Genomic DNA, 18,191 nt, shown 5'->3' on the forward strand with positions numbered 1-18,191 from the left:
TCAATCTGTCCATAAAACCTTTGTGCCAAATTATGGGATTTTTTTCTCTAAGTTCAGTGGAATCTTAGCATCCTTACTTAGCACTGGGAAAATCCCCAATAGGATGCATATAGTCCTACATCTTGGCAATAAACACATTGTTTGGATCCATACTGTTCTTCCTCATGGTCCTCTAAATCCAATCCTACAATTAATCACATCATATTTTTACAATACATAATGAGTGAAATTCAAGCTCAAAAATAGTCATTTAACTCCATAGTATCATAACTAAATTATAAGTTTTTCCAGAGAATTGCTTTTTATCTTTCAATATTACTTTTAAAAAGTATTCTGGGTTATTAAAGTGTTTAGACATGGATGTAAAATATTAGTCTATTTTTTTCCTCCTTTGGTCTCAGGAGCTGAGATGAAATCAAATGATTTAATCATTCTGAATCCATGTGGCTCCTTTGAGATAGGGCCAGATGTAAGCAGAAGGATTTATAGGGCGTAAAATTCAGAATGGATTAGAAAAGCATTTTTGTGTCCAGCCCAATACATCCTAAATCAAAGTCCCCTGAATGGACTGGGGAGGTTGTCATGGCAACTAACTGGCAAGCTGAGCCCCTGGAATGTGAAGGCAAACAATAGAGTGTTAAGATTGTGTACAGAACAGCCAACTATGGCTGCTTCTGCCCAGGTACAGTGACACATCGGTAGAAGTGTCCAACTGCCACCACCTTTTTTTGTACCTCCTGGCTATTCTGGCATCTCTTTGGGAATGTATCAGGTCCTTTCCCAGAGGTCAGTAAAAACACTGCTGCTGATAGATGACAGAAGCCCTAGGAAAATCAGCACCAATAGATAGATGCAATGGTATACAAAGCAGTGAAGGGCTAAGAGGACACAAAAATTTCTGAAAGGAGGTTGAAGCACATTTAAGGTAAATCCAGTGACTCCTTAGTGCCACCTTGTGTCCAGTTAGATGCTGAAAATTTACCAAGAGCCCACCCTCCCTCGTTTCCTGGGGCCCCAGCAGGGCAGACACAGAAAGAGTCAGACCAGACCCTGGTGATGTTTGGTAGCCCCTATTGCAGGTTAAGGAAAACATGTAAGTTAAAAGCTTTGATAGAATCTGAAATGGGACAAGAAAGATATGCCAAATAACATCCATCTTAGAGAAGTTTTCGAGAAGCTACCTGGTGCCGGGAGTTGGAAGGACATGTTGTGGCAGATCCTCGAAGTTGCCCTTACTAACTTCTGCAAAGAGATTTGTTGGTGTTCATTCAGCCGTGCTGGGAGCAAAAAAAAAAAAAAATGGGAACACAGCCGTGAACAAAAGAATTTGATACAAGAAGATAACATTTGTTCAAATTGCATCTTGGGCCCACCTCTTCTCTCTCACACAATCAAGCAGCAAAAACCATAATCAAGTCCCATTTAGTTTTCAGCAGAAGTGTAAAGTGACCAAGCTGTGTTTCTCTTTGTTTCCTCCAGGGTTTGAATTTTTTGAAACAAGTGCCAAGGATAACATTAATGTCAAGCAGACATTTGAGCGTCTTGTGGATATCATCTGTGACAAAATGTCAGAGAGTTTGGAGACAGATCCGGCCATCACTGCCGCCAAGCAGAACACAAGACTCAAGGAAACCCCTCCTCCACCACAGCCCAACTGTGGTTGTTAATGTCCCCACAAAGGCAGTTCTGCGGGGCGGGGGGCAGATCACCAACCAACAGCATTTATAAATGGTTGATTAACCTTCATTTATACTGCCTAATAATTATTTGAGGGAAATCTTTGATGTCAGTGGCTCATACATGCATTCAATTTGTGGGAGATTTCCTGTGTTAATATGTGGCAAATATGTGATCTCAAATTTGTAAGGACTATCCATCTATAAACATCTGGTATTTGCATGTAATTTGTTACTTGTCTTTGTAGGCTCTTTTTGTTTCAGATTTCTTCTCAAGATTAAGCTACTGCTGGGACCTCAGACTGTAATTTCACTACAACTGACTTTTGTGCCACGGGTTCAAATTTGCAATTCACTTGTATGGATGATAAACAAGGAATTGTTTGTGTGTGTGGACAAGAGGAGATCTCAGGAGACCGTCATGGGTCTGGTTAGTTTACCGTTCAGGAAATGTGTCTGTTTTTCAGTGTTATTAATAACTGAGGAGACCATTGACTATAAAGAACTTAAAGTACTGTGTTTGAAACTCTTGCCAATTTTCTAAGACATTAAATCTAGTTCCAGTGTGAGAAGTAGAATTATTTAATAGGAACTAGATTTAAACAATCCTCTTAATTTAGTTGTTTAAATAATCAATGTCTCTAACCCAGGGTTACTGTTGCCACTGTATGTGCCCAACATTCTGAATCGTTGAGGGCACCAACAGCCTGAGAGGCATCTGGTTAAGGCATGATGTGACAGTTGTTTTAACCAAGACAGGTAGGAATACCTGCAGCACTCAAAGGACTGAGTTCACCCCTATTTCCCTAATAACTGCCCCCCATTACACACACATCACCACCACTTTCTGAAACCATCACCAATGCTCAGAATCAAGCTCAAGTTGAAGCTTGTTAGAGCCCCTCTTCTCACAGGATAGAGGCTTGCTTCCCAAACCAGTGCCTTCTGTTCACACCTCAGCTACATTCTTGTACCTAATACAAGTAATTTAAACAATATCCCAATGGTTCAAAGATTGAGGAAAAGACCATGTTTATCTCTAGTCTTTTTCAATCCAGTTCTTCCTAATTCTAATGCATATCCCCATTCCCTATAGGAATAACAAGCATACAAATCTCACCAGCTCTTTTCATTGGGCACCAGAAGGAAATTGGCATCCTCAGCACATCCAATATTGTTTGCAATTTAGATGTTAGGAAGGCACAGATTGGCAGATGTAGAAGGACAGTTTCATTAGGTAGAGTCACTTTCCCCGTCTTTTGGTGGCTATGTTCAAGTTTTTTTTTCCCCTCTCTTCATGCACAGTTCCTGTAAAAGTATTGGGTGAAAGTCTTTTTAGCAAGGATACTGATAGGTAAATTTGCCATTGGATAATAAATGTCTACAAGCTAAAGAACTAGGTCATATACATTATTAGTAAGAAAGTGAAAATTACAGAATACCTGTGGGATGTTTTAAGCCTATCAGTGTCATTTCTCACCTTGAGCTTCAGATCCACTAATTGGTAATAAATTTCCACCTTGGCACCCTAGATGGCAGGCCACAGCTTAGTAAAGACAAGAATGTCTTATTGGATTTTAATGCTCCAACAAGCTTCAAGAATTCCAGAAATGACAGTGAAGGGAAAGAGAAGGGGAGTGGCAATCAAAACATATTTGTTTGCTACAGAAGTCTATTTGCATGACAGTGCACTATTTCTATAACCTGGACTAGAACATGGCCATGTTCAATGATAGAGCTGTTAGGTTCAGTTGTATAATCTAATACCAAGCAAGAAGGCAAGGAAAACTTGCCTCTCTCACAGCCCCATCCCATATACATATACAGATGTCCGGGACCTAAGTATGAAGTCCACATGGCTTTTACAAGGACCTTGCTATATGTATTATTTTAAAGGGGAGAGCAGAATCAGGGTCAGAAACATAGAAGGTAAAGAGCTGAGTTTTACTTTTGTGTAAACCCCTTCTCTGAGAAACTGACTGAAATTGGCCCTAAGACCAAAAGACCAAGTCAGGAGCCTACTTCACAATGTCAGACATGACTAATTTGAACTAATCAGTTCAAAATTTGACTAATTTATGGCAGTCAGGGAAGCGGGATGCCCAAGTGTCATTGCCAAGGAATTGTGCATACTTTGTTTTCCAAACCTCAGTTGAGGTGGGGCTTTCCTAATTCATTCTCTGTCCCACCCAGGTGTGAGTTTCAATGACAAGTTTCCAGAGGGGATTGTAACAGAGCTCAATGCTATGAAGCATTACGAAGAGAGAATATTCTCTATTCCTAATTTTACTAACAAATTTTGGTTTGAAAATTAAATATTTTTTGTCATAAGAGGTAATGCTGGAGGATTCAACTATATTACTTAAAATTTTTAACACTAATTGCAATGTTTAACCTTTTTGCTGACAATACACACACACTCAGCTTCTTACATTCTCTCCATCCCTCACAAAAGCTTAATAGCCACAAATTGTTTTTAACGATGGCGTAAATTTGTATTTACAAGATCAAGCTACCTTAAAAAGTACATAGTGTGTACATTTAAAACATCCATCTTGTTGTATTTGATACAATTCAATTAGTGTTTCAAGTATGAATCTGTCTCTCTGATGCCCATCTTCTCACCCTCACCCCTGCCATTACTTTGAGAAACAAACCTTGATTGTTGAGCAAATGCTTCCAAGAGCTTTGGTGTTGGTACATTCCTTTCCATTCTTAGTTCAAGTGCAAACCTGGACTGGAAATTTTTCATCTAAATAAGTGTCCTTCAAGTGGATGGGCATTTACCTTTTGGAGGACATGGATGGATGAAGAAGGTGCATGATATTTCTCAAGTCCTAAGATGGCAGTTTAAATGTGGCATTCCATGTTTGGGGTCCTAAGAACAATTGAGTTAGGACAGTCCATCCCTTCTTTGCTGCTGCACTCCCCTCTCCAGCACAGCTTCTACTGCCTTGGTGAACTTTGCTGTAGGTTCTTCTAATTCCTGCTGAGGTTTACCTCAAGTCAGTATCCCTTTGCTGCCTGGTAAATAAGTGCTAAGATTATTATTTCTCAAGGGAACTAGGATGCCTTCAGTTGTAGCAGAAAACTGCAGCATCATTATGATAAATGTGAAGGATAAATTCTACAAAACTAAAACCTAACTTCAACAAGACACTCAAACACATGGTTTTTCTTCTTTCACCTACTTAACTCTGATCCAGAATCATTATAGTCCTTTTGTTGATCACACTGGTCATTTTTCAGGGAACAATTTAAACCTCCAATTTTGACCAAGTCTATGCTGAAAATAGATTTTCACATATTAAATATTTTTTAAAGTAGAAATACTCCACTATTAAATGAACTTCCATAAAGCAACAGTAGTTTTGGAATGTGGTAGTCTGTTATCAGAGGTTCATCCTGACGGGCTTGGTCCACTGTGTGTCTTATTGCACAATGAGTATGTCTTATGCCATCCTCGGTTGACCATGTGGCACTTGTCAGACTATGTTTAAAATGGATCCAGACTCTACCAAGCCATCTTAAGGCTGAGGTAGTAGCTGCATGTGAAAAACTGTGACCTAAATCTTATCTTCAAGTCATGACTAAAACCCTTTGAGACCAAAAAGCGTTTGTGAATAGTTTTCATATACTATTAGAATTCTCAATCAGGTATTTCTGGTGTGGTATATTTAGGAAGTGGTCTTTCTGTCTGAAGAAACGTTAAGTTAGAGAGAGAGTTTGCATGACTGGTAACTCAAACTCTTTGTTCCCTTGTGTGTATACTCAGAGTGCTATGTCAGGGTAGCATGTGAGCAACTTGACCCATGTGGCCTTTCTATTCACCCCCCTGGAAGATAAAACCTCTGCATCACTGCTTTGCTTTGCCTGTTTGTGTATACTACTTGTGCTTGAGTAGTGCACTAGTAAAATGAAGAAGCCTTTCCAACAAGCTGAACTGGTAGGGTCAGTTTTCTGGATTGCTTTGTATTGTAAGTGATTTTTGACCAAAGCAACATAAACCTGTTTTCTATTCTGGAATGAATTAAGACAAATTGGGTCAAAGATGAAGTTTATGACCAGAAAAAAAAAACAAAAAACCTCTTTCTCCCTATGATGCACTTAAAGGGCTCTAGATTCTAGAAATACAGTATCCCCTAAGGGTGCAAAAACAGGTCTGGGATATTTATTTAAAATAATATGTATGTATTATTAGCATTTCATAAGTAAATGTTTTTTTTTTTCTTAAAAACCTTTACAGAAATGTTGGACACTCCAATCAACTAATTCCCTTTGGTAGATTAAAATATTTACACTTAGGCCACTTCCAACACACACACACACACACACACACACACATACAGATACCTTTTATATGAAAGGAAATTTTCATATATGGTGCTTTCTCAGTGCTAGGGAAAAGGGAGCTTCTGCTGTGTTCCAACTGTAACTCACATGTTGTTTAAAAAGGTCTACACAATAGATTCTTTGCGCTGATTTGTGTGTTTGTGCACATAATTTCCAGTAAGAATAGAGAAAAATACGTTTTGCCAACATCCTAGAGAAAAATAATTTCCAAACCTCTGTCAGAGCATGTAGCTGGTAAGGAATTGAACTTTCCAGTTGTGGTTCTCTTTTCCACTTCCTGGTGGTTTTGGTTTTTTTTTTTTTTTTTTTTTTCATTTTTTATAGCACTATCCTCTCACTGACTGACAGGACCGAGAATAGGATGAGAGATTCAAATTCCACCACTTCCCTCCCATCAGCACTACTGTTGGTGGAGTTTCAATCAATAAGTATTTGCTGAAATGAAGTTGGGGGTTTACCTGTGTATTTCCTTCACCTGTATTCATACTTTCCTTCCTAGTGGACAACTGAGAGTTGGCTGTGGCTTTTTTTTTAATGGCCATATTTCCATATTCATGTTTGTGGCTAGGGATTGCTTAGGTTCATGAATGCTGTTCTTAAAGACACAGATGGTACGTGACCCATACAGGCCCCTGGCCTTTCAGGGACGTGAGCATGACTTGCATCTGTCTAGTGGTTCCATATTCCTCATCAAAGTGAAATCTGGGGATTGTTTGCTCTATCAGTAGGATGGTTTTCCATGCATTGTTTCATCATCCCTAGGATGTGTGCTAAATGAAAACTTCCTGTAATTCCTGTTAATATATTGTTGTCGTCAGACGTGATGTGATACCGTTGGACTGTCCAAATGTACAACTATTTAATGGTGTTTGTGGAACTGAAATGTCTTAAATGTTGCATGAAATATGTTATAAAAATAGATTTGTTTTCTATTTTTCAACACCTCATAATTGAGGGTTCATGGGCCAATAAGTGCAATATTTAATGACTTACTCAGTGTATATAAACTAGCGTGCAAGAGTGAATTATAATGAATGTGTGAGATGCTTTGATGGCTGTGTAACTTATTCAAATTATTTCTCGTAGCTGTATTTGTCTAGTGGTGCAATTTATACAGTAAGTACCTTATTGGTGTCATGTGAAACTCCTCTGTGCCTATTTTAAAGTACTTTTTTTCCTATAAAACCAAACACTTAGTATCTGCAAATATATGTCAATTTTGCGCTTTAGAATTGTGGATTTTATTTTTAAAACAGAATCGATGTTCATTCATTTTATATAGGCATTCCCTTCTTAAATTCAGAGTTTTCCTCTTATAAGAGGCTAATTTAGATACCTAAGAAAAAATATGCACATAAGGTAAAGTCATATTTATTCTTCTCAGAAATGTTGATCACATATTCTGTGTACTAAGAATTTTTCTTGCATTTGTGTGTATATTTTGTTATTCGATTTTGTATTTTGTTTGCAAATTCAACACTGTCAACCCAGGAATTCTAAAACATTGATGTCTTTTTAGGTTGTAGTTAATGTTTTACTCACTTTCAATTCTCAATTGTCCACACTGGTGATAGAGGAGAAGCAAAAGTCAGAATTCTTAATTTTCTTTGGTATTTCAACATAGATTCATATATTCATCCTCAAACCCCCTTGGATAATCTTACAATTAGAGGCCTAGAATTTCAGTGAGATGCAAAAATTAAAAAAAAAAAAAATAGGCCTGGTTTCTGGATTAACAAAAACTATTTTTTTTTACATGAGGTTTGAAGTAGATCAACTACCTTAAGTTTCTATATGCCAATTTAATTTTTAAGGCAAAACACTCATTTTAATATTGTACTTTGCCTTTTCATTTAGTTAGCAAAATAAATGATGATACCCATAGGAAGAAAAGTTATGATTTGTTCACTAAAAGTGATGAAAAACAGTTGGTTTTAGATAACCTTGGCCATCTGTACATCATATGAAACCTTCCATTCTTTCTACAGCAGTTGCCTGAAATTGACATGTGAGGATGTGCCAATAATCTTAAATGGCTTTGGGCTACCACCAGTGATGTGTGGCCCTATTTTTAAATGTGATAGCATGAAATTTATACTCAGCTCTCAAACCAACTGAAGAAGTCAAGTGAATGTGGATGAAGCAGGGAGATTAGGGATGACTTTGTGCCAAATTGGAAAAAAAAAAAAAAGATGAACGTAAGCAGGGAGCCAACACTAGAATAATTTAAGAGCTTATGTAAATGTTTCGTTAGTCATCACAATTATTGAATACCATGTGCTTAGTGCTGTGGGAATTAAACAGGGAAGATGTATGGTTCCTACCCCTACATACTGACTGAAGAACAGGGAAAAAAATACCAGGATATTATGTGAATGCTAAATTATGGCAGGATAGAGGAGTAGAGAGAACTCTAAGAAGAGTGAGACTCAAGAATGTGATCCCAGCAAGAATGAGATAATGAGATTTTTCCAGACAATACATGGGCAAGGTCACATTATGTTCCCTATGAATGGAAATGTGCAGAAGGGGCAGCTATAGATCATTGCTTTTCTGCAGAGAACCTAACGGGCCTTGTAAAAGCCAACAGATTACCCTGTTTGGTGCCCTCTTGCTTTTGTCCCCATGAGGAAGACAAGTTGCAGCATCGACATATTCCTCTGTGCTGAGTAGCCCCAGACTCTGCCACAAAACATCAACTGCTTTAAAGTCACATAAGAACAGTTGATTTAGACATTTTGCCCATGCATCAAACCACAAAACATTGTATAATCCAATGTCAACAAGACAGATGCGTGCCCAGAGATTTTTCTGTAGTTCTACGTTTCCCACTGAGCATTTTGGGAAATGCACAAAGACTTTTGTAACCGGGCACTTTCTGGCTCCTCAGTGACTGTTCTATGGAGCTCTTCTTCAGAAAATATTCAGTAACAGCTTAGTGCTTTCATATAGTGATTGTGACATTTAGTTGAAAACTAACTGCTGCACAGCAAATATCGTGACTCTTATGTGTCCACAGGAGCTCTTGTCTGGGTTTAAAGCTACAAAGTATTCACATTGTGAAGTTTTAATTCTCTTTATTGAAATTGTGTAAAAACTGTATGTGCTCTATTAGGTATTAAGTTTGTATGTGAATTCTGTATAGAAAGTGGTTTTTGTTCTTTGGGTTTATCTTGTTTTATTTTTTGGAGATTACAATAAATATCTAAGAGACTATATTCCTGAATTTCTCAGCCTTAGTCTGGTAATTTTTTTTTTTCGTTTCCTTTCAATTTGTATTATTTTTGGTCTTAGGATGCCTATTTTCATTTCTTGTTACCTTTCTCTTCTACAATCCTAGACACATTGGTGAGCTTGAACTAGAGAAAGAGTGTGAACATACTTTTATTTCAGGCTATGGTTTTCTCAATTGTGGATTTGGACTTAGCCAGAGGAATTAATTCTAACTGTAATCTTTGAGGGCAAATACTGTATTATACCAGACTGAATGCATTCCAGGGTCCTAAAGCTCTTGGTTAGAGAATCAAGAATGGCTGCCAACATACTAAAAAGTCACCTCTACAATGTCAAACACCGTTTATCCTTGCATCTGCACTCCAGGGTCCAATGATCATATTGGTATCCCACTAGCACTGCTTAAGAGCATTCAAAAAGGACAATGTATGAGTGTTGTGAGTTTTGTTTGATATGTGGTGCATGGTGTAGTGATGCTTCAGATGCGGTGCGGGCTTGCTTTGGTCTTGGACCTCAGGGCATGCTGAAGCATGCAGCCATCAATCTCTTTGCATCACAGCTGATCTACTAGTAGTTTCAAGATCTCTTAGTGATCTAATTGTGCTACTAGTTCTATTTCTAGATATTTTCTTCTCAATGTGTTCTCAGGACCATTTCCAGACTCTTGCTAAATGTAAGTCAAGTGAGGTCCCGGGAATACTTACATGGGTCCAAACAGCTTCCTAAACTGAATTTGTTAACAGGAATCTCACCTACCTGAGTAGACAAAACTAATAGAATACAAAGAATCCACATGAAAGAAAAAAAATAATAAAGGGCTTCCAGTTATATTGTCTATTCTATTCCTATTCTAATTCTATTCTCTATATTAATTCATGACTCTACATGAAAATACATACACAAAAGTCCTGACCCTCAATGAACTCATATAATTTTAACAAAGGAAACTTCCCACTATGAATTACCAACATTTATAAATTTAATTTTCCCTAAAATGTGTGTCTAATAACTGAACATTAGAAATTTATTTTAAAAGATCTTACCCAAAAATGTCTCCCTTAAAATTTTATGAAATACATTTTTTAGGGAATAGTTCTGTACCCCTCAGATACAGTGGTAAAAATCTTGCCAGGGGCAAGATTCCAAGATTACACATGCTTCCTGGTCATTCTGAGGTTACTGTGGCCAAACTAGTTTCAATGGGTTGTAGCAGAAATTCCCTCAACTTTCATCTTACTACCTTAGTAATAGTACTTAATATTATTATTAATAAAGTAATACTATTATTTAGTAATAATACTCCCGGATTTGAATTAAACTTAAAAGTGAAGCTTCTGTGTGGCTATTGCTTCCTCAACAGCATTAACAAGGTAGACAAGAAAAATACATCTGTTACCCTTAAAAGATGCTAGGCTTCCTACTGCACTTGAAAAGGATGTCTTTTTAAGAAAAGGGCACACAGCAGGCCATAGTCTTTGTATGCTTCTTGTGCAATTGTCACCCCTGGGCTCTCTTACTTCACCTACTAAGTCCAAAGAATCTTTAGTCTGGTGGAGAGGTAGTCTAGCTCTCTAGCTTTTCTTCCTGATCTATTTATGTCCTGAGTCCTTTACATTCCAGTTTCTTCTTGATGAACTCTAAGTCTCATATAAGTTCAACTAAAAATCATATTCTCTATTTTTTAATGTTTTGTCTATCTCTTAAAACAATTTTACTGGTTACCTTTCTTCCACTCAGAGTATAAGCAATATAAGGAGGACAGTTATTGGGAGAGAATCTGGATTAAGGTTTCAAAATGGTATCTTAGGAAATAATTATAGAAAAATTTGCTAAATGCCAATATAGAGGTTACAATATGAAAGCATACAACAGGAGCAGTTAACCCAGACTGGAGGCAAGGAGATTGGAAAATTCTAAGAAGGCCTACAAGAAGAGATGAGGCCTAAGCTAAACACAGATCTAGAAGTTGGGTAGGGGCAGAGTGAAAGAAGATCGTTTCTAACAGAGCAGCAAATGGAAGCCAGGGAGGTATCTCAAAGCATAGTGTATACGTACTCCAAAGCCATTCACACAAGTGACCACAGGGTGGAAGAAAAGGAGAATAAGACTAGGGCTGAGATCTTGACACTTGTCTGAAATGCTTTCCAAGTCTGGATTTCATTCTCCAGTTGTGAAAGAGTCTTAAAGGGAGAAATTGGTTTCATCAGATTTGACTTTTGAAAGATCACTCATGTGATTATAGTGGAAACAGAAAAGCACCGGAAAAATGTCCTAACTATCCACAGTTACATGCCTGAATTAAGGATGGCTCCCTATTGAGGAAGAGTGGGAGACACAGGACATTTCAGTTTAGAAGGGAGGTAGTGATAACCTGTAATATTCCAGCAGAGGGAGAATTAGAAATCAAAGGTGCCCCTGAGGTTTCTGACTCAGCTTATTATATAGATATTAATGTCATTATCTAAGACACAACAGTACAGGGTCTTATTCAAGATGGAGACATGGCAAGATTCTGAACTCACTTTATCCCACAGATACATGAAATCTGCAGTTATATGTGGAACAACATCCTCTGAAAAAAGCCCCTAAACACCAGCTGAACAACACATAAACAGTGGAAAAAAGGAGGCACACACACCACACACACATCAAAGTGTGCCAGAGAGGAGGATTTTGCTGTTAAACCCCACCCTGGGCAAGGTGACCACCCCAAGCAGGAGGGACCTCAAAACCAAGAGCTTCTGCTTATGGATCAAAAGGTTTCTCCCCACATCAGGCACCCCAACTTTTAAGGCCTGTACCTCAAAGATGAGCCTGCAAAACATCTAGATTTAAAAGCCAAAGGGACTCATATCCATGAGACTTGCAAGTATATAGCAAACTGACAAACTTCAATTAAAGTGCATATGGGCTCATACTTCATCACAGAGGCACTCAGCTGAGAGGAACCCAGACTTAATGGCAAAGAGGCTTATTTACTTAAAGACCATGCTGAGGAACACACATCTAATGTAACACATCTAGAGGCTGGAGATTTCTCTGGGGACTTAAGCTGGTGGGCATCACCTTTGTATTCTCCTCTCTACCACTCCCTCTCACTGCAATCTCTTGAAAGAGAGCTGTTTTCATCCTCTGGCACCCTGATTTGTGCAGTAGCTACACAGATAATACGTCTTAATCACCTGGCTCTTATGGCCAGGGGAGCTTATGCTTAAAGGTCCCAGAGGACTGTAACCCACAGAGACACAGTTCTTAAAGGGCCACCACACTGAAAGCACAGCAAAAGGCAACAGAAGGAGAAACCACATCTTTCTGTGAAAAGAGGCCTAATAGCTTATCTTGGTAACTGGGACCTGAAGGTCAGGATTATAATTATAAACACACATCTAAGCACCCACAGTAATCTTCTCCAGAAACCTCATGGAGTAGATTTTATTTGTATTCTCCCTCTACCATGTTTCACAGGGCAAGTACCTCTCAAAAACTGGTGCATCAGACACATACAAAAGCCCCACTCTATGTCTCTTGATAAGTTTTATGTCTTATGCCTCAGTGTTTGTTGTTGCCACCCAGGAGATGTCCCTTAAGTGCCTACCTCTGGTGGTCACTGAGAGTTGCATTCCTGGGTCTCATGGGACCTTAAGGAATAAACTGGTGTTTCTTGGCAGTATAACACTCAAGTCATTGTGCAGAAAGCAGAATAAAACACACCCCAGTCTTTCATGAAAGAGACTTATTTGCCATGCCTGGACTTTCAGCCTCAGAAATCACCTTCTCCTTTGACACACAAAAAGGGGCCAACTGAATTGCACTGCAGGGATGAGGTCTTTGGAGACCCTCTTTGTGCTCTCCCTCTGTCTCACTTCAGACCACTTGTATCTCCTGGAAAGGACATTGTATGCTATTCTGGCATGCTCATTTTTGTGACTGCCACTCAAGGGACACCTCTAGATAGTGTCTAGTAAGACCTATGATTGCAGTCACATAAAACTGTATATATTTGCATACTCTAAAACCTGCTGCCTGACGGTCTGGCTCCAATTAGCCCAAATCTACATGCTGAGATATTCCCATTTAGAACATTAACACCAGGAAATACTGGTAGCCACTAAAAATAAAATTGGCTGTTTGGAAATCACAAATATTTCAGAGACAACCAAAAGGGCAGGGTTTAAAGATAAAGTTTCTATATGAGGTCATTCCTTCAATTGTGGAAGAAGTCACTTTTTTATCAAATGAATAAAAACCTGGGTGGCTCAGTCAGTTAAGCATCTGATTCTTGGTTTTAGCTCAGGTCATGATCTCACAGTTCATGAGTTCGAACCCCATGTTGGGCTCTGTGCTGCTGATGTGAAGCTTTCTTGGGGTTCTCTCTCTGCCCTTTCCATGCTCATGCACACACTCTCTCTTTCTCAAAATAAACAAATTTTAAAAATTAAACAAATAAAAACCAACATAAAGTCAAACAAAGAGAAGAAACAGAGGAGTGTCTTCCAAAAGAAAAAACAAAACCTCAGAAAAAGCCCTTAACCAAATGAATAAATCTATGTGTCTGTTCACAGGGATGTTTACTGAGTTGGGAGAAGAATGGATGAACACATGGAGAACTTCAACAAAAAAGACAGACACTATAATCAAGTATCAAATAGATGTCAGAGACTAGGTGTTGAGACTACACCAAAATAAAAAGCTTTTTCACACTCACCTAAACCATCAACAGAACAAAAAGACAACCTACTAAATGACAGAAGATACTTTCCAATGATATATCTGTAAAGGCCTAATAATCAATTTATATAAAGAACTACAACTCAACACCAAAAATACAAATAATCTTATTTTAAAAATGGCAGAAAACCTGAATAGACATTTTTCCCAAGAAGACATACTGATAGCCAACAGAAAAATGAAGAGCTGCTCAATATCACTCATCATCAGGATATGATACAAATCAAAACCACAATGAGGTATCATCTCACACAAGTCAGAATAGCTAGTATTAAAACAAACAAACAAAGCATTGGTGAGAATGTAGAGAACAAGGATCTCTCATACACTGTCAGAGGGAATGTTAATTGGTGCAACAATTGTGGATATTCTTCAAGAAATTTAAAATAGAAATACAATATAATGCAATAATTCTATTACTGGGTATTTACCCAAAGAAAATGAAAACAGTAATTTCAAAAGATATATGTACCCCTATATTTATTGCAGCCTTATTTACAATAGCCAACATATGGAAGCAACCTGTGTCCATAGATACATAAATGGGCAAAGAAAATCTAAAAAAAATAATAACAATATTAGTATTATTTTACCATACAGAGAATAAGATCTTGACATTTCCAACAACATGGATGGATCTAGATGTTATTATAAGTTAATTTAGTGAAATAGAGAAAGACAAACACCATATGATTTCACTTCTGTTTGGAATCTAAAAAAGAAAACGAAAACAAAAAAGGCAGAAATAGACATATAAATACAGAGAATTAATGGTTGCCAGGAGTGTAAGATAAGATGGAAAAATGGGTGAGTGGGAGGCACAGTCATCCAGTTATGCAATGAATAAGTTATCAGGATCAAAGGTACCGCATAGAGAATATAGTCAACAATCCTATAATACTGTTGTATGGTGACAAATGGTATCCACACTTGTGAGAGCATAGCATTATGTACAGAGGTATTTAATCATTAAGTTGTACACCGAGACTAATGTAACACTGTTCACCAACTATACTCCAATAAAAAAATTAATGACATTCAGTTGCTGAATGGGTAAAAAACGAACAAACAAAAACCCTTGGAGCGCCTGGGTTGCTCAGTTGGTTAAGCAACCAACTCTTGATTTCAACTCAGATCATGTTATCACAATTCGTGAGTTCAAGCCCCATATCAGGCTCTGCACTGTTGGTGAAGATTGAGATTCTCTGTCACTCCCTTTTTCACACGGACTCTATGTATCAAAATAAATAAATAAACATTAAAAATACCCAAGACCCATCAATATGCTGCTTACAAGAGACTCACCTCAAATATAAGGAGACCCACAGACTGAAAGTGAAGGAAAGGAAAAAGATATTCCATTAACATAGAAACAAAAAGAAAGCTGGTTAGATGTACTTACATCAGACAAAATAAACTTTACAACAAAGACTGTGATATAAGAAAAAGAAGGGCATTATATAATGATAAAGGGGGTCAATCCAACAAAAGAATACATTTGTAAATATATATTGCCCAACAAAAACACCTATACACATAAAGCAAATATTTACAGACCTCAAGGGAGAAATAGACCATGACACAAAAGTAGGAGTCATAACTTGCACCAATGGATAGATCATCTCAGTCAGAAAATCAGTAAGGAAACATGAGCTGTAAATGACACCTTAGACTAGGTGGACTGAAAAGATATATAGAGAACAAATTCTATCCAAAAGCAAAAGCTCATATATTCTTCTCAAGTGCAAATGGAGCATTCTCTAGGATAAATCATATTAGGCCACAAAATGAATCTTAATAAATTTAGGAAGTTAGAAATCATACCAATGATCTTTTCCAAACACAATGCTGTGAAACTAAAAATCATTTACAAACGAAAACTGACAAATCACAAATACGTGTAGATTAAACAACATGCTAGTAAACAAACAATGAATCAAAAAAGATACCAAAAGAGAAATTTAAAAATGCAGTGAGGCTAATGGAAATACAACATACCAAAACTTAATGAGTAGCAGCAAAAGAAGGTGTAGCAGGAAGTCATTCATAAATGACTACATTAAGAATACTGATAAATCTTGGGGTACCTGGGTGGCTCAGTCAGTTAAGTGTCCGACTTCAGCTAAGGTCATGATCTCACAGTTGGTGAGTTTGAGCCCTGCGTCAGGTTCTGCTGACAACTCAGAGCCTGGAGCCTGCTTCAGATGCTGGGTCTCCCTCGCTCTCTGCCCCTCCCCACTAACACTCTTTTTCTCAAAAATAAAAACAAAAAATTTAAAAAAAGAATATTAATAAATCTCAAATGAACAACTTTACTCCTCAAGAAACTAGAAAATGGGGGACAAATGAGGTCCAAAATTAGCAGAAGGAAGGAAATGACAATGATCAGAGATTAAAGAAATGAAACAGAGACTTAAGAGATAATAAAAAAGATAAATGAAACTAAGAGCTAGTTCTTCAAAAATATAGAAGTGCCAAGCATTAGTTAAACCCATCAAGAAAAAAGGGCTACAATAAAATCAGAAATTAAAGAAGAGACATTATAACTGATACCACAAAAATACAAAGAATTTTTAGAGATTAATATGAAGAATTATAAACCCCCAAACTGGACAAGCTAGAAGAATTGGATGAATTCCTCAGATTATATAATTAACAATAATGACTCATGAAGAAATAGAAAATAGGAACAGACTGACTACTAGCAAGGAGTTTGAATCACTAATCAAAATCTCCCAACAAACCAAAGTCCAAGAACAGATAGGTTCTCTAGAGAATTACACAAATATTTAAAGGATAATACCAATTATTCTCAAGCTCTACAAAAAAAAAAAAAAAAAGAAAAAAGAAAAAAAGAAAACCCTTCCAAATGATATTACAAGACCAGCATAATAATGATACCAAAACCAGACACAGGCAAGACACACGCAAACACACACACAGAAATTATGGGCCAATATCTTGATAAACATAAGATACAGAAATTCTCAACAAAGTATTAGCAAGCAAAATTCACCAATATATTAAAATACTTTTACACCAAGATCAAGTGGGATTTATTCCAGGGATGAAGGATGGTTCAACACCCACAAATCAATGTGATGTGCCACACTAACAAAAAGAGGGGTAAAAGTCAGAAGATAAATTCAATACACACAGAAAAAAGCATTTGACAAAATTCAACATCCATTTAGGATAAAAATTCTCAACAGTGTGGGTATAGAGTCAATGTAACACAATATAGTAAAAGCCATACATGATAAACTGATAGCTAACAATGCATACAATGGTGACAAGCTGAAAGATAAGGAAAAAAAAAAACAATGATGACTACTCTAAATGCTGTTAACCAACATAGTACTCGAGGTCCTGGCCAGAAATTTAGGCAAGAAAAATAAAAGGCATCCAAATTGGAAAGGAAGAACGTCACAATTTGCACATGACATAATACTATATATATAGAAAACCCTCAAGATTCTCCAAAAAACCCTATAAATGAATGCAATAAGTTTGTAGGATACAAATACCAGTATACAAACATCTGTTGGGTTTCTATCCACTAACAAAAAACTCTCAAAAAGAGGTTAGTTAAACCATCTCATTTACTATTTTATCAAAAAGAATACCTAGGAATAATTTTAACTAAGGAGGTCAAAGACCTGTACTCTGAAAACTAGAAAACATTCATTAAATAAACTGAAGAAGATACAAATAAATGGGAAGATATTCCATGCTTATGAATTGGAATAATATTGTTAAAATGCCCATATTAACCAAGCATAATCCCCAATTTAGTGGATCAAATTATTATCACAATTTGAATGGCATTTTTCACAGAAATAGAATAGACCTATGATTTGCATGGAATCACAAAAGACCCCAAATAGTCAAAGCAATCATAAAAAGATCACAACTGGAGGCATCACACACTTCCTAATTTCAAACTATATTATAAAATTATAGTAATCAAAATAGTATTGACATAAAAAACAAACACATAGATCATTAGAAGACACTTTAGAGTCCTGAAATAAACCTGTGCACAAATCTTCCATTTATGACAAAAGAACCAAGAATATGCAATGTTAAAAAGACTGTCTCCCCAATAAATGGTTGGAAAATAGGATAACCACATGCTAAAACATAGAACTGAACCACTTTCTTACACCATACACAAAAAGAAATTCTAAATTGATTAAA

The 18,191-nt window shown here is 37.0% G+C and overlaps 1 protein-coding gene across 1 annotated transcript in view; it reads left to right on the top strand.

Annotated features, from left to right (window-relative positions):
* Nucleotides 1-1,911, top strand: part of RAB3C (RAB3C, member RAS oncogene family) — a 259,615-nt gene extending 257,704 nt beyond the window's left edge. The window contains exon 4 of the mRNA XM_042959193.1: nt 1,480-1,911. Coding sequence (XP_042815127.1) covers nt 1,480-1,667 — 188 coding nt within the window. The 3' untranslated portion in view covers nt 1,668-1,911. The remainder of the gene's footprint in view (nt 1-1,479) is intronic.
* Nucleotides 1,912-18,191: the final 16,280 nt, after the last annotated feature.

This window comes from Panthera tigris, chromosome A1 (genome assembly GCF_018350195.1).
Source record: "Panthera tigris isolate Pti1 chromosome A1, P.tigris_Pti1_mat1.1, whole genome shotgun sequence".
Classification (NCBI taxonomy): Eukaryota; Metazoa; Chordata; class Mammalia; order Carnivora; family Felidae; genus Panthera; species Panthera tigris.